Source organism: Callorhinus ursinus, unplaced genomic scaffold (genome assembly GCF_003265705.2).
Source record: "Callorhinus ursinus isolate GAN/ISIS: 27379988/994484 unplaced genomic scaffold, GSC_fseal_2.0 scaffold12, whole genome shotgun sequence".
Lineage (NCBI taxonomy): Eukaryota > Metazoa > Chordata > Mammalia > Carnivora > Otariidae > Callorhinus > Callorhinus ursinus.
In genome coordinates this window covers 73,111,759-73,129,750 of record NW_027397074.1, presented here as the reverse complement: position 1 = coordinate 73,129,750, position 17,992 = coordinate 73,111,759, and the positions used below count along the sequence as shown (strand labels likewise).

The window sequence follows — 17,992 nt, the reverse complement described above, 5'->3', positions numbered from 1 at the left end:
TTTTGGCAAAATAAATTCTCAGTGTACTAGGATACAGTACTCATCGGAGATATTTAAAAATTAAAACTCTAGGAGGAGCATCTTGCTCTCGCCTTCATGGTACCACACTCGTTCCACACTGGGACAGTTACTTCAGCCTGGGCAGAGGAGACATGTCCTACTGGCTCTGGGACTAGCCCAACCTGGCAGCAGGATGGGTTGCCTTCTCTAATGGCCAAATTTCTAGACAGGCTGTCTACTTTTTCTTAAAAAAAAAAAAATTCCTCTTCTTTCTGGCCACGCCTCACAGAGAACAGAAGAATGCCAAGATGAGGACGCGGTTTAGTCAGCCTTCAAGATTTCTCCGTCGGGGCGCCTGGGTGGCTCAGCCGGCTGAACGACTGCCTTCAGCTCAGGTCATGATCCCGGCGTCCCGGGATCGAGTCCCGCTTCGGGCTCCCCGCTCGGCGGGGAGTCTGCTTCTCCCTCTGACCCTCCCCCCGCTCACGCTCTCTCTCTCTCTCTCTCTCTCTCTCTCAAATAAATAAATAAAATCTTTAAAAAAAAGATTTCTACATCAAAAATTCTGGATATCTTGTAAGCCATGTGAAAAAAAAAACAGGTACATTAGGTGATCTAAGGTTGAACTGTTGGAGTTGTTAGAAATAATTTTGTATGTCTTAAAAAAAAAAAAAATGAGACACCCGGCGGGCTCAGTTGGTAGAGCGTGCAACTCTTGATCTCGGGGTTGTGAGTTCGAGCCCCATACTGGGTATAGAGATGACTTAAAAAAATAGAATCTTTAAAAAAATAATTTTACATGAGGTTTTTCATAAATGTCTCATTTATTTCAGCCAAGATCTCAAAAACAATAAACCAAATTATATCAGAAAGTGTCAGCAAAAGTTAATCCTATCTTAGGAAATCTGCCAGATTCCAAAGTGTCTGGTTGTCAGTGTAGCTTTGTGTGTAGAAGCACATCATTCGGCCAGGGGGTACCCTGGGAGTGAACATCTAGATGCAGGACAAGGGAAGACTCCAACTCTAGGATCTTGAGCCACATTAAGATATGGTCACTACTCGGGTTAGAAAATGCAGAGGCCAATTCCAGAGATGAAACTGTTAAAGAATGGTCTGAGGTATAGCCTCACCAGAGGTTTAGAATTCTAGGAAGATCTGATCTCTGAATTCTAAAGAGTTATCATTTGGTTAAGCAGCTGGACTAAAATGAAGGCCTACAGAAGGACTACACCACGAGTTTGTCAGAAATGTAAAGCACCCACGTTCCATGTCCTTATGCATCACAGATGTGGTCAGCTGTGAGCACACCAGCTTCAGCTCTTCTTCCCAGCCATCCTCATCACCAGTGCAGCCAGAACCCTACGGTAAGGACCAAATGAAGACCAAGCAGTAGCAAGGGTTTTAAATTAGTTTTCTTCTATTGCCATTTATCATCAAATGGATACAAACAGATTAATCTGCCAATGGAAAAACCATGAAAAACTGATAAATAGCTACAATTCTTTCCCCATGACTTTATCACTGAACTACAGGTCACCTGCCTTGAAATAAGGCAAGAGTTTAAAGAAATGAGGACTTACGTACCCATGACATTTAAAAATATGATCTGGAAAACTGTCACTGAGATTGAGAAGTAATCATGTCTGCCCATGGCCTACCCATGCTGCTCTACAGTATGTACTATAATCATTTGCTCTCAGCTGATGAACAATACATGTATATGACAAGCCCCAATGTACCATGTTTTCCCTGCTCACGTGAATAAAATTACATGCACTATATTCTACCTTCCCCCAAACCCCGATGTTCAATTGGTAGAGAATTGGGAGTGTCCATGCAACTCTTCGAGTGTTACAGGAAGATTCTGAGCCAAAGACTAGTTCAGAAGCCTTTACCTAATGCTTATCACTTACATGGAGATGCTTTGGGGATATTCATTTTTCAGTCACAGACCTTTATTTTTAAGCCAATTTTAAGTACCCAAAGATGGAAGTTCAACAGAACAAAACAAAAGGAGAACACCAACAGCTAGGGCTGTCTCTATGCTGCTAATTTTAGCAGCCAAAGGGCATTCCTCCCAAATGTCAAAGAAAGGACGTCTCTGGACTAGAGACAAGGCAAAGAGCCTTATTGTTTGTTGTTGGCTTTCTTGGAGAAACCCATCTATGATTTCCATTTAATGGGCCTCTAGTTTTAACTGGCAAAGCATCCCTTTGCCTAGAGGAGAAGCCTGGTAATAAATACTTTATTAGAGTATATTATCTAATATACCTTACTATCATCCCAGAAAGTCTTAGTAAATATAAAAGTGAACTACTTATTAGAATAAGTAGTGCCTGTCCACAGTGACTCAATAATGATTTATTGAATGATGAATACCTTAAACTTCACCTCTACTTGTTACTCTCCTTAGATATTTAGGACATTGATTAACCACCGCTGTTACTAATTAGCCCCACAAATGACTAATTCAAACAGGACTAGCAGGAGAGTTCATTCATAAGACATGACAAAGTATTCAAGCATCCTAAAGCCTTTACCTGGGCAACATAAGTTACCTAATTACCTATATAAACTCTACCCCATAGCCCAGTTCTGGAAAAATCAAGGGAAAAAAAAAAAAAAAAGAAAGAGAGAGATCAGCACCCATAAAACACTGCATGCCACTTTTTTTTTTTTCAGCTATTCCTAGCCAGCAAACGGGAAAGCCTTCACTTTTCAGCTCGTTTTTTCACTTTTCCTTGGTCATCTATTTTCTTAATGGCAGCTTGGATAGCTTCTTGGTCGCCCAGGAACTGGTGGGGCCCAACAGCATGCAGGTTCTCATCCAGTTCCAGGAGAATGGGGACTCCAGTGGGAAGAGTAATGTTGATAATGTCTTCATCAGAGATACCTGTAGATCAGGAGAGGCACGAACAAGACATTGAAGACAATGTAAGAGGAAGTTCTATTCAGTTGTGTAACTGCATGTTTATTTTTTAAAAGGTTTTATTTATTTATTTATTTATTTATTTGAGAGAGAGGGAGAAAGAGAGTGAGCGGAGTGAGGGACAGAGGGAGGGAAACTCAAGCAGACTCCACACTGAGCACAGAGCCTGACGTGGGGCTCGATCCCAGGTCCCTGAGACCATGACCTGAGCTGAAATCAAAAGCTGGATGCTTAACCGACTAAGCCACCCAGGTTCCCCACTGCACATTTATTGAGTCCCATATTAGCTATGTATCTGGAACCATGCCTGATCCTGGGAGGGATTCTAGCTATAGTTCCTGGAGGGAAAAAACTTTCCAGAAGTTAAAGAAAAAAACCTTAGAGATTTGCATCACATCAAATTTTAGGATAGCAGATACCCTTTGGGGCAACCTGTTGTTCCTTCATGTTTCCTATCTAAATCTTGTATGTGAACTTTCATAGTAGCATTAGTCATAACAGCAAAAAGTGGAAGCAGCCTAAATGTCCCTCAAGTGATGAAGCGATAAATTAACTGTGATAGCTGTGGTAGAGCCATACAGTGGAATATTCTTTGGTAATGAAAAAGAACTGAGTGCTGATATATGCCAAACATTGATGAACCTTGAAAACATTATGCTAATGAAAAGAAGCCAGGCACAACGGACTGCATGTTGGATGACTGCATTTATATAGGAAAATCTAGAGTGAAACAAAGAGATTAGTGGTTGCTTAGGGCTAGAGGGAATGGAGAAAGTTGGAAGTGACAGCTAGGTATAGGGTTACTTTTGGGAATAATGAAATTGTTCCAAAATTGACTGTGGTGATAGATGGACAATTCTGTACACATACAAAAAGCCACTGAATTGTACTCTTTAAATGGGTGAACTGTATATTATATAAACCATATCTCAATAGGGCTGTTAAAAAATACTAAACAGATCCAGAAAAGTTAAATAAAGCTTCTCAAATCTCAAGACTGTTAAGGCAATAAAACTGGACCTGGGTTTTTTATTCCCAAATCCCAGGACTTCAACCCTGGTTGTCTGTCCAAGGCTACTTCCATGGCAGTCTAGGGAGAGAGGAGAATGTCTTCATCCCTGCTATGCCCTTGTGAAGGGCTGGTTACTAACTAACCAGTAGCATCTAGGGTTCTCCTGTTTTCAGGACTGGTAAAGGGCATGAACAGAGTCGTCTGAGCTCTTTGAAACAGCTAACACACTGGGATCACGATAGGCCAGGTTTAGGGGCTGTGGTCTGTGACCTTAGAAAAGAGTTCTAGGTCTCTGCAAGGGGCTGGAGCACACATGGGACTCTCTTGTTTGACCATGGCCCCAGATCTAACCAGACCTTGACAAGTCCTCTCTTTAGTAGCACCACCCTCAAGCTCACGCCTATGGCTTAGATAACAACCCACTTTTGTGTGGGACCGAATCAAAGAGCCAACTAAACAAAAGCCACGAGAACTAGAATATTTCCCCTACAAAGGAAGGAGAGCTCAACAGAAATAGAAACATTTCCAATAAATAAATTAAAGTTGACATTCCACTTTAATGACTACTAAAATCATTCACATGGCAGACTAATTACTTACACATATTTAAAATACCTAGACTGGTTAATAATCAGTCAGTGAGACTTAAGAGACTGAAATTTTAAAATAGCAAATTAGGAAAAACCACAGTGAAGCTATTACTCATTACCTGATTTTGGCATAAGCCATTCTTCGTTCTGAGAAACTTAAGCAAGCAGAGGTCCTAAGGCTAGAATAATGCATCTGCACTGAATTAAGCCAAACTGAATCAATAATACATTATGCAATACTATATTAGAAATTCATTAACTGGAACATCATATGAAGGTTAAAATGAGTGGACAAACAGCACATGCCCTGTCTGATAACGGGCTTAGATTTTTTTATCTGGCATCCAAGAATGCACTGAAGGGAATCATCAGAGTCCTCACCCTGCAACTACCCCTCTCTGTCACTCCCCCTCCACAGCCACCCCTTCTTGAACTCCCAACCATTGTCTTTCTTTTTTTTTTTTAAGATTTTATTTTATTTATTTATTTGAGAGAGAAAGAGAGTGAGAGAGAGAGAGCACAAGAATGGGTAGGGTCAGAGGGAGAAGCAGACTCCCCGCCCAGCAGGGATCCCGATGTGGGACTCGATCCCGGGACTCCAGGATCATGACCTGAGCTGAAGGCAGTCGCTTAACCAACTGAGCCACCCAGGCACCCCCCCCTTTTTTTTAAAGTAGGCTCCACAGATATGGAGCTCAGCATGGAGCCCAAGGCAGGGCCTGAACTCATGACCCTGAGATCAAGACCTGAGCTGAGGTCAAGAGTCAGAAACTTAGCCGACTGAGCCAGCAAGGCGCCCCTGTCTTTAATTCTTGAACCTTCACATAGGAGCACCTAGGAGTTAACTGCAATCAGTCTAAATGACTGGGGCATTTCAAGTAAGAAATAATGAAAGTTTATCGTAAGTCAAAGGGGTAACTCAATGCCAATATGGGGAGAAATTCAAACAACTTCATTTTCTGCACACAGGATTAACTTCAAGAAGTCAAATCTGCACCTCTGAGCCCCAGCCCCCAAGTCAATACAGCAGGAACAGGAACCACAGCCAGATATCAAGATCACCATACATATACTACGGCACTCACACTTGGCCTTAGAGGTGGCTGCGCAAATGCCTGCTTCTCCTACCAGGATTACAAACTCCTTGAGAACAGGGACCATGTCTCATCCATCCCTGTGTCACCTATATCTTAGAACAGTGCCTTAGCCGCTGTGAGAATTTAGAAAATGGTTTGTTCAACTGTAAAGAACCCTATTATGTGTTGGCTTCCAGGATCCAGAAATCATTTAGCTATATGATCCACTATTACAACTGTATATATTATATGAATCTACTTCTCACATATAAATACAAGCAATAAAGAATAAAGCATTAACTAAAAACTCTAATGCATAAAGCCTATACACGAAAGCACTCTGAAGACCTTGCCAGAGGTACGGTATTGGCCGAATTTCAGAAAGAGATCAAAATGGAGACATAAGCTCCTCAAAAGTAAAGGTTCCATGTGTCCAATTCTAGATGCTGTATCCTCCACCAAGAACAGTACCTGAATTGACAGGCCCTCAGCACATAGCTGAAATGAATAAACCTGAACTCTCTGGGCTTTCCAATTACATCTAGTCTTGTACTCTGAAACCTTGATGAAAGATTAGGTTTCCTTTAAAACCTTACCAAGAAGAGAGTTGAGAAGGCTCTTAGCCTTGAAGAAAAGGTTGTTCATATTTAGTGCTAATAAGCAATTCAAACTAAATTTGTCCTCCATATATTTTCTTTGAATCTCGGGAAACAGGAGAGAAGATGTCCAGGGAGACAGATCTGTCACAGGACGAGAGCAAACCCCAAATCTACAGTGTATATTTTTGGAATCTAGGAAAAGAGGGAAACCACTTTGATCAGTTCATTGAACCGTGAGGTGCCATGCAGGCCCCACGTACCTCTCCCACGCAAGTAAGTCACAATTCAAACCCGACCGATGGGCGATTCGTGGGGAGAGGTCTGTATTCTATTGCAAAAATAAGAGCTGACACAAGAGACTCTCAATTTCATAGATGATCTACCTATCTTTAATTAGAATTCCTTAAGGTTTGGATGCTATTGTGTGCAACTTAAAGACAGGCTGGGGAGCAACTGGAAAGGGGTTATTTGAATATTGTAACATGATGATAGGATCACAGCCTCTAATTTAGAATAAGGCAGAGGGCAGAATCCACTCCACGCTGAATTTTATAGTTAAAATAGCCTGCAACTTTTAAAAGTAAAGGTTTTTATAAATCAAGGATACTTCTAATAAGAGAAAACTTAACCGTACCACTGGACAAGCATTTGCTTCGCCAGAGGGAGGCCTGAATTTGCCGCTTCTGAAAATATCACACTAAAATGCCAAAGGTGATGCACTCCGCAGCCCCGCCCCCACAGCTGGCCCTGGCTGACCTGCCCTCCCTGGCTCTCTAATTCCGCCTGAAGGCTTCTCTGCCTCACCACGTATGCAGCTGCACAATGTTCTTCCAGGATCAAGCCCGTTGTTCATGAGTCTCCTGCACGCCACTCTGATTCCAAACTTGAAACTGCTTAGTCCTGTGCTTGAACCCAGACTAAACAATCCACTTCCGCTGGCAAGATGCAGACAACATCCAACGCTCCAGTTCAGTCCCTGGCTTTTCCTTCAGTGTGGGCCAGCAGGAAACAAACAGGAAGTTGACTATGCCAACCACAGAGAAAGAGTCACACGCCTGTCTGGAACGCTACAGAACGGGATGCTCTTAGATACTAAGCCTGCGTTAGGAGCTTTCATATGGTGCAGCTCTGGGAGAAGTGGGTCTGAATTCTTTGGCCCGGACTTACTAGCACAGCACTGGTAATCATTTAGGCTGCTAAAAATAGGTAGAGCCGTCCCTTAGGTAGGGCATTTTCTTACTATACAGTATCTCCTAGGTCTGTCTGAAGTCTTCTTTCTTCTGAAAGTATTAAGAGCTATTCTCAAGTTAAAGGCAATGCAATCCCCCCGATGATCTACAATTGAAAAGCAGAGATATTAAATAAGTAATTGACAGGGTAGAGGCTGTCCCGAGCAGGCAAGAAGCATATTCTGGGTGCTGACACGTGGGTCCTGGGTTTGCAATTCCTGTACCAGAGTGTTACCTCGCTCTGAATCAGTAACACTTGCCTCACTGTACGGTTCATTCTCCTTGGTTTGACCTACTCTTGGGCTGGCTGGTTGTGAGAAGGAAAAAAAGTCAGAGAATTCGGTGGTTAGTGAGGAGAAATCATTCTGAGGCAGAAAAACCTTTACTGGAGGAGTTTACAACCTCCAAGTACAAAGCTTTGTGTTCCCGCAGCTTATAGATAATTCATGAAGATGGGTTTTGACTGGCGATTCCCTACACTGTCCATGGTTTGGGTGCTTAGAGACAGCACCGATTGCTCCCGAGAAAGCATACCAGTGCCCTCCAGGTTAGTTTTCAAAGGCAAAGGTAGGTGTATGTAGCACCCTTCCTTTAATTCTACTATTTGACAATCAAACTAATCCAGTCTATTATTTTGTGCAACAAAAGGCATGGTCCCCATTAGGGCATTGGTCATTTCGCTGGATAACAGCAAGACTTTTTAAATTGAGGTATAATTTATACACAGTAAAATTCACCCTTCTGAGTGTAGAGAATAGTTCTATAAATCCCCCAAATTTCCTTGTACCACTTTGCAGCCTACCCTTCCTCCACTGATCTGTTTTCTGACCCAATTATATTGCCTTTTCCTGAATGGCAAATAAACAGAGTCATACAATGCCTAGTTTGTTTGTTGCTTAAAAAAAATAAATAACAGAAATTTATTTTCTCACAGTTGTGCAGATATCTGATGTCTGAGGCCTCTCTCCTTGGTTTGTAGATGGCTGCCATTTCCCTGTGTCTTCCCTCCGTGTCTGTGTCCTGATCTTTTATGAGGACACCCATCATGTTAGATTAGGGGCCACCCTAATGGCCTCATTTTACCTTAATTGCCCCTTTAAAGACCCTATGCCCAAATACAGTCATATTCTGAACTACTGAGGGCTAAGATTTCAACAGGAATGTACAACATAAGCTTTTTAAATTCAGTGTCTTTCACCTAGCATAAGGTAGCTGAGATTCACCCAGGATGTTAGGTATATCAGTAGTCTGTTCTTTTTTTTTTTAGTCTGTTCCTTTTTATTAAAGCAGTTTCTTTCTCTTTTTTTTTTTAAGATTTTATTTATTTGACACACAGAGAGAGAGGGAGAGAGCACAAGCAGGGGGAGCGGCAGGCAGAGGGAGAAGCAGGCTTCCTGCATGAGCAGGGAGCCCGATGTGGGGCTCGATCCCAGGACCCTGGGATCATGACCTGAGCTGAAGGTGGCGGTTTAATGAACTGAGCCACCCAGGCGCCCCTTTTTATTAAAGCAGTTTCTTTAGGCAAAATAGCTTAGTGATCAATGATTGGTCAAATGAAATTAAAGAATATGACCTAGATACACTAAACAGCCGAGTAATACACAGGGTTGAAACACAGCTTTCCAGCCAGTTCAGAACCTTGCGCTAGTTCCTATATTAAACAGGATATGAGGTAAAATGCCTAGAACTGCGCTTAGCACATAGTATGCACTCAAAATAAGGCCACCTTGTATAGCTGTACCAGGGAACACCACACACAAGCCACAATGTTAGGGTAACAGCAATAATAATCGGGGACTCAGTTAGTTGCATCAAATTAACTTTTAATGGTTTACCTGCCAAGGATACTCTTGACTCAGCTTCTTAAAACTTAGTACTCCAAACAAAAAATGTATCAAGGGAAGGGCTACTTTTTAGAAAAAATTTAAAAGAGAAAAGCCCAGGTGGTAATCATGTGTGGAGACTCAGTGAACTGGGTTTGGGTGGAGTTCACGACTCCAACTAATTATCATGATCATGGCTAAGTCATCTGAGGTCTGTCTGGGTTTCATTTTCCTCCTACAGCACCTGTCTTCTTTCTCACAAATGGAAGAAGTGTCAGTCAGGACTTGACTGCTTATAGGGTAAAGTCACAGCACCAAATAGCTGAGAAACAAAATAATGTCTTAAGAACCAACGCTCTTCATTGTTGAGGTATATACAATGTAGAGCAGATGTGGAATATGAGTATACTTTTTAAGTAAAAAGATCATAAGGAACTTTGAGATTTCAGGGTAAACCAGTATTCTAAGTAGTTATTTAACAGGGTCATCATCCTTCCTACCCCAAGTTCTAGTCTTTAAACAATAATGTGTTTTTATGATATGACAGTATGCGGTCATTGGATTCTATCAGCTACCACACCCCTCCTCAGCAGGAAGTAACAGCTTTAAGTCTGTCAAACAATTTAAGGACAATACAGGGAAACATCACCCAGTTCCTTGAAAGATCCTGTTTATAGAGGAGAATTTTATATAAACATCTAGAAAGTATGACTAGGAATCAGACGAATCTATAGCCACAAGCATTCTTACTTTTGTAATTAATGCAAAGAATTTAGCAACTTTTAGGTTTACAGGAAGTATGGAATCTGGTCACAGCCATTCCGTTTCAAGGATTCATTCTTTTTTTTTTTTTAAGATTTTTATTTATTTGACAGAGAGAGACACAGCGAGAGAGGGAACACAAGCAAGGGGAGTGGGAGAGGGAGAAGCAGGCTTCCTGCTGAGCAGGGAGCCTGACGTGGGGCTCAATCCCAGGGCCATGGGATCATGACCTGAGCTGAAGGCAGACGCTTAACCAACTGAGCCACCCAGGCGCCCCAAGGATTCATTCTTAATACTAGTGAAGGCTAACATCTTTATAGTAAGATGACCACATGATTTATCATTCAAGTGGGGCACTTTTGAAAGTGAAAGGAGAGGCTATTAATAATTGCACTGGGACAGTAGGTTTTAACCAGAGAATGGCTAATGGTGGTATGTATAGTCATGTAACCTTACAGTAAGAATAAATTGGCGATTAAGATGGTAAATTTTATGATATGTTTTTAACACACCAAACACATATAATCACAAATAAATTGCAAGTAGTCCTTACTATCAGATAAAAATCTCCATTTTTCCCCCTAAAGTAAGGGAGATTAACCTAATATTTTGGAGTCTTAAAAAGTTAGCATCCAAATTCAAAGGAATGTTTTCTTTTAGGTTGGGAATTTATGGAGTGCCACATAAAGCCCTATAACTTGAGCTCCTGAAGGTCAGACATGCGAGGCAAGAGGACTCCTGTTGGGATTCCTATTCTGGTGACCATATACATCCAGAATAAATTTTAAAAAACCTAAAATCTCATTAACAGAAATGACATGGAAGAAATAACACACGATTTCTTCTGATCTTGGGAAAGTCACTTATACTTAATTCTTAGAGCCGTGACATAGAATACTTGCATCTTATTTTTCAGTACACACCGTAAGAGAAATTTCTTAGTGGAGATTGGTACTTAGAGAACTCCTAAAATAAGACATGATAACTAATTTATCAAGTGACCCTAAAATCTAGTTTAGTCCATTTCATGCACATGAAATAATTTCTTCCATGTTAGGCACGGAAGTCATTATAGGAAATCACAGCGACATCAAAGAGCTCCGTGAATCTTAACAACAGCACCACCAGGGGGTACTACAGGCCAAAAAGGAACAAAGTTGTTCTACTCAGGATGGGTGAGCCAAGATTACATACCAGCCTTATGTCTTCCATGGACAAATCCCAATTTTCCCATCCACTCCATTTGTTTCCCCAGCTGTGGGCTCGTGCCAATGGCATACTCTGGACTTTTGGCCATTTTTTCCCCCTGAATGTCTGCCATCCTCCCTGGTCACCTACTGTCCCGTTTCCAGTCCCTGTCTCCCTCATCTACACCTCCCTCGTCCTCTGCTGCAGACCTGGGCCAACCCCACACCTCTTCCACTTGCACATACTTCCGATTCGAATCTCCTTGTACTATTTACCTCTTCCAGCATGAATACCGCTGTTTTAAACTATGTCCCAAATAAACACATTTTGTCTAAGGCCTATTTATAGTGATAGGGATAGGAATTATCATTTAAGATTGCTTCAAACTTCAGTAAGCTCTGAAAGGTAATTTAGTTCTATACATCCAAGGTTAAAAAAAAAAGACCTTCAGAAGAAAGTTTAAATAAAGCCTGAGGACAAATGTCTGCTAATTCCTCAGCAATCCCTATAAATCCACTTCTGCCCTAACGGTCAAAGTTGTATTTTATTTTATTTTTTCCTGATTCTGTACTCCACATCCATGCATGTCTACTTTGATAGCAATGCTATGTATTTGCCCTGAAATATTTTTCTTTTAGGCCAATGTCAAATCCTTTCATCTTTCAATCCCATTGATTAAGCTGTTTTTGCAGGTTTAATTAGATAATTCCCATACCATACCATTTCCCCACATAAAGTGTCCAGGTTAATGGCTTTTAGTATACTCAGACTTGTGTGACCATCATCACATTCAATTTTAGCACATTTTCACCACCCCAACAAGAAAGCCTATACCTAACTGCAGTCACTCTTCAATCCACACCCCTACCACCTCCACCCCAGGCTTAGGAAACAATCTTTCCTGTCTCTAAAGACTTGGCTATGCTGACATTTCATTTAAGTAGAATTGTACAATATATGCTCCTTTGTGACTGGCTTCTTTCAGGTAACAACGATTTCAAAGTTCATCCATGTTATAGCACAGAATACTATTCCATTTGTTTTCATTGCCAAATAATATTCTATTGTATGGATATACCAAATTTAACTTATCTAGTCACTACGTGATGGGCATTTGGGATGCTCCCATGTTTTGGCTCTTATGAATAATACTGCTATGAAGGTTTGTGTACAAGTTTTCGTGTGGACATATGTTTTCCTTTCTCTTAAGTACTGTTATGGGTTGAACTATGTCCCTCCAAAAAGATACACTGAAGTCCTAACCTGAGAATGTGACCTTATTTGGAAATAGGGTCTTTATCAAGGTAATCAAGTTAAGAGGAGGTCTTTGGCCCTACTCTACTATTATTTGTGTTCTTACAAAAAGGGAACATTTGGACAAGGAAGAGAGACACACATGGGGAAAACACCAAGTGAAGACTGAGGGCCGCAATGATGCATCTACAAGCCAGGGAATGCCCAAGATTTCCAACAAACACAAGAAGCTAGAAGAGGCAAGAAAGGATTCTCACCTTGAGACTTCAGAGAGAATATGACCCTGCGAACACTTTAATTTAGGACTTCCAGGCCCCAGAACTGTGAGAAAACTAGTATCTGTAGTTTTAAGCCATGCAGTGATTGGTACTTTGTCACAGTAGCACTAGGAAATGAATACAGGTAAATACCTAGGAGTACAATTGGTGGCTCATATGGTTACTGCATGTTTAATCTATCGAGAAGCTGCCAGATTGTTTTCCACAGCAGCTATCCCAAATGATTGTTTTTTAAATAAATTATTAGTGGTTTCAAAACCTGCTTCAAAAGCAGAAAGTAAGCTTTCTATGGGTAACCTTGCCTTCCACAGGCAGGTCAGCCTCCACCCCCACCACGGTGGTAGTTGTCCTCACCACCATCTGTAAACCTTCCTATTCCCTTCAAAAAAAGAACAGTAAGAAATCGTGAAGTCACTGATGCACTAACAGAAGGGGGTATCTAAGATGAGCCGTGGTTGGGGATGCAGAATAATCTTAAAGACATCTAAACCTGAAGACAGTTGAAGAATAAATGGTATTAAACAGCAAGAAATCATTTTTAAAGGGAGAATTTCCTAGCTAAGACAGGGAAGAAAAGAGGATCCTGAAAGAGGTGATGGCATTTTCTTTAGGGAAGGGAGCTTGTCCACAAGGAGGTCTAAGTCCCATCTCTGGAAAAAAGGAACTGGCATCGTGGGACAGAAAACATCTTTTGGCAGAAACTTCGAAATTCTCAATTTCAGTTTGTCGTTGTCCTAAGAGAAGGCTCAACTCTTCTTCAAACAATAAAGTACTATAGTCCAATAACGATGATGTTATTTATCATTTAATCCAGTATCTGACTATTCTGAAAGAGGAAGAATAGAACCCTTTATATAGTTGAGTAAATAAGATATATACACAAACATACACCAACAGATTGAGCGCCATGTCTAGCCAGTAACATTTTTAATAGCCAATAAAGTCTGTAGAGTTTAGATCTCTGCACGACTAATGGATGCAGGTATAGGAGTAATGATTTGGCTCCTGGCCATGTTATATAAAAATCAGGGGTAAAAACACATGCTAAAAAGTTTACAATAAAATCTCATAAAGATCACTTTGTTTTGTTACCAATAACCTATTTTCACTTATTTCACATGCAATGTCAACCTTTTTATTTCTCACAGGCTCGTAGAGAAAAAAAAAAGCAGACTGGGAAGGGAATGTTGGAGAAATGCATTCTAGTGTCACGGGCTAATTGCTGAGAGGGCTAACAGACAGGAAAACAGTGGATGGAGCAGATCACTCAGAATGCACAACTGCTTAGGATTTCTTAGTGAAGGGAGAAAGGGGAAGGAGAGACCCCCTGAAGGTGCCACGGGGCCATCACTGATGCCCCAAACTGGGGAGCTCGAGTCCTCAAGAGTTCATTTAGTTCACATTACTTAAGAGGAAGATAATAATAGTGTAGATTTCGGAATACATTTAGAATACAACACCAAGGGCGCCTGGGTGGCTCAGTTGGTTAAGCAACTGCCTTTGGCTCAGGTCATGATCCCGGACCCACATCAGGCTCCCGGCTCAGTGGGGAGCCTGCTTCTCCCTCTGACCTTCTCCCCTCTCATGCTGTTTCTTTCTCTCTCTCTCTCTCTCTCTCTCAAATAAATAAACTTTTTTTTTTAATAAATAAAATCTTTAAAAAAAAAATACAATATCAAGTAGTTAAATGCTTGAGTTAAATGGAGGCAACCAGTTATCTCCAAAAAGCCATCCTTTCCTTTTCTGTCCCCCTAACTTTCTCCCAAGCAATGACTCAGGCTGGTCTGGAAAGAGAGGACTGGAACAAAGGAATTGTTCAAGAAGGCCAGGTCTGAAACACCGGAATAACTGTTTAAAGTTGGAAGAGCATGGGCAAAACCAAAGTCTAGATCATTTTATTTATCTGGAAAGACCCAAATAAGTAAATTGGCTTTGCATACCATTTCTATAGAAGTGTATACCCTTCCTAGCCTCCCTTTCCCTTACTACAACAAAAGCCATATAATCTTTTAGATCAAGGATTCTCAAAGTGGAGAACCCCAAGGAGCAGTATGGGCATTACCATTAAATGTCTTAGAAATGCAAATTCTCCAGCCACACCAGAGGCCTACGAATTCAGAAACTCCAAGGGTGGGGCCAGCAATCTGTTAGATCAAACTCTCCCTCCAGGTAATTCTGATGCTTGCTAAAGTTTGAGAATCACTGCTGTCTATAATATGAATGTAAAAGGCACAGGGTTTTTCATTTATAGAACAAAATGATTCTTAAAAGACTAAAGTGGCAAAAAGGAACGGGAAAGAAAGTCTATCATGCCAGTTGTGTATTGTTAGCTCAGAAACCATGTCCTTTCTAGATTAAGGCCCAAGTATAACAATCAGCAACCTCTAGGAAGTAGTAGCATAAAGATGGTACCTTCCAGATGCTTCAGGAGAGCCCTACTGCTATTTCCATGAGCGGATATCAGAACGGTTTTGCCACTTAATACTTCAGGAGCAATCCTTTCATTCCAAAAGGGAAGGAGTCTCTCCAGAACATCCTTTAAGCTTTCAGATCGGGGCAGCTGATCCACAGGTACGTCGCACACTTTATACCTCCGGTCATTATAGATTTCATGGTAGAAAGGGTGAGATTCCTCAATGGGTGGTGGGGTCACATTGTAGCTTCTTCTCCAGAGCCTCACTTGTTCTTCACCATGATTCAAAGCCATCTGCTCCCTGTTGAGACCGATCAAAGCTCCATAGTGACGTTCATTTAGACGCCAGGAGCTCTCCACGGGAACCCACTCCTGGCCCAGCTCTTCCAGGATCAGCCAGGCTGTGTGGATGGACCGATTCAGGATGGATGTGAATACAAGATCAAACTCCAAGTTTAGTGCTTTGAGTTGCTTTCCACAGTTCCGAGCTTCCTCCATTCCTTCACTGTTAAGTTTCTGATCCACCCAGCTACAAAAACGATTCTCTTTATTCCAAGCGCCCTCTCCGTGTCTTAACATAATCAGTTTGTACTTGGACATCCTGATGGTTGAGCTTCCCTAGCACTTTCAAATGGGCCAATATTCAATGACAGCAATACATCTAGAAAGAGAAGGAACAAAAAGTATATTGTTATATTCTTCATTCAACTGACTCCTGGGAATGGAAGCACAACTTTACAACAGTCGGTGTCTAAAACTAAATTGGAGGCATTCCTTTGACCAGATTTGACATCAAGACATCAGACACCTTATACATTATGGCACATACAGGCATATTCTACAAATAATTCATTACAGGGAACCTCGTCGACTTAATATTCTGACGGCTGGACAGTATGTTAATTCTATGAGGTACACTAACAGACCACGTCATTCTAATGGCACGCTGCATTTCCACCAGATAAAAAGGCAGTCCGTGCTTACAAAAGAGAGGATTTAGTGGAATGAGTTATAGATGTCTAAAAGTATGACTAGTAGCTGGGAACTCCCAGCTCCTAGCAGCTGACTCTGGGTTGAAGGCAGCCTCCTCACTTTGTTTTTCCTCTGGTGAAAAGAGAAATATTTACCAGTCTCATTTTATTATAGAAGTTAAACATGTTCATTCAATGACCCACCACATTTATCCGGTATATAAATCACTAACTGGGGGCAGCTCGCTCTTCAGTGCAATAGGCTCCACAATCTATAAGAAAATCTAAGGTGCAACATTCAAACACTAAAAGTGATTTAAAGCAACATTAACACTGAATGCGGTACTCACCGAAATAATCTCACCTGCCTCAAGGTAGAGCTTTCGGCAGGCATAAATCCGTATGCCACACAAGCTATCAATTGCAAGCAGCTAAGAGATGCTGCCTGTGGAAACAGATTAGCAGGAGCAGGTGTCTGGAGGAGTGAGAGGAAGCACGCTGATAAGGAGGCCCTGTCTCCGCTTCCTTGACCTTAAACTGTCCTACACAAACCAGCCACATCTCAGCAGGCGAAGAATCTGGTAGAGTGGGACACACAACCTTCAGGTGTTTCTGAATTCCCCCAGTTAAGCTGCTGGCCCAAAGGTCTGCTGGGCCCACTCTGTCCCCTGGAGAGTATGCTGCCTCAGGTTCTGGCTAAGTTCTGGCTGCCTTAGACTGCCCCCACTCTCCCTGCGGTAGACGTACTTACCCTGACAAATGCCGCTCACTCTCCTGGCCCAGCGCTCTCCATTTCCACCCCAGGGTTTTCCACACTGGGGAGTAAAAATGATAGGAACATCAGGGCCTGGTCCTCTGCCATTCTTGGCAAGCCCCGTTCACTGGAGATTTTCTGTCCCACTTAACCTGTGATTCACCCACAGTTACATAACAATCAGTGACAAAGTTAACTGGAATCTGGGTATCGAGTTTCTTCCTTTCTTTAATAATTCCTAGAGATTCTGAAGGGGGGAAAAGCCTTTAAAATAAGGCTTCATCTTATTTCAGATGAAGGCAAACGGAAGAGGACCTGAGGGAGGAAGCAGACGAAGGCAATCTGCAAGTAGGTGAAAGATGAGGGTGATTAGGGTTAGGACTTCCCTTTCTTGTCAAGCACCAAGTCTGAAGCTTTACTGCACGAGAAGCGGAAAGCGTCTGCAAGAGACTGGGCTCAGGGCTCAGGCAAAGGCAGCTCACAGAGCTGAGAATTTCTGGAGGGAGAGCGATGCCTCTACCCTCCCTCAGCACTCCTTTGGGGTGGCAGAACAGAGAACAGGATGAAAGACATCTGGGCAGCGTTTCGCTGCATGATTACTGGTGCCCAGAAGCAGAATAATTATGAAGCTAAGGAAGCTCAAGCTTCAGCCTCCTTCCCTTGAACAAACTCCTTCTAAGGCACTGGGAGAAACCAAATAATGAATGCACACGCACGTGTGTGTGTGTGTGTGTGTGCGCGCGCGCACGCACATGCATGTGTCTGTACATGCATGCATGTATGCATGTGTGTTTAATTTGCAAAAGAAAGACATTTTTGTATTGTTTTTTTAAAGAGCCCCAATTCACCAAGTAGTAGAAGCTTCTGACCAGTCAAAAACTAGATCCACCCCCTTGTAACATTTATTGTTTTGTTTTTTGCTGCTGGTGAAGGGGGATGGAGAAAAGAGAAGCCACCTCAACCCTTACTTTGTCTTGTCAAGCAAGAAGCCTCCTTATGCTAATGAAGCTATTTTCCCTTCAAATGGAAAAGGGTATGATGGACAAATTCTGTAGGCAGAAGCACTTCTCCCTTGTCTTTGATTAGGAATTATATCAAGAGAACAAAATATATA

The 17,992-nt window shown here is 41.8% G+C and overlaps 1 protein-coding gene across 2 annotated transcripts in view; it reads right to left on the bottom strand.

The window, feature by feature from the left end:
• Positions 1 to 805: 805 nt before the first annotated feature.
• Positions 806 to 17,992, bottom strand: part of BPGM (bisphosphoglycerate mutase) — a 27,937-nt gene continuing 10,750 nt past the window's right edge. The window contains exons 2-4 of one of the 2 annotated variants that reach the window (XM_025854862.2): positions 16,876 to 16,939; positions 15,153 to 15,814; positions 806 to 2,893 (exon numbers count right to left, since the gene is read on the bottom strand). In XM_025854862.2, the coding sequence (XP_025710647.1) occupies positions 2,712 to 2,893; positions 15,153 to 15,753 (783 nt within the window). In that variant the 5' untranslated portion in view covers positions 15,754 to 15,814; positions 16,876 to 16,939 and the 3' untranslated portion in view covers positions 806 to 2,711. The remainder of the gene's footprint in view (positions 2,894 to 15,152; positions 15,815 to 16,875; positions 16,940 to 17,992) is intronic. The other variant, XM_025854861.2, reaches the window with a different exon arrangement.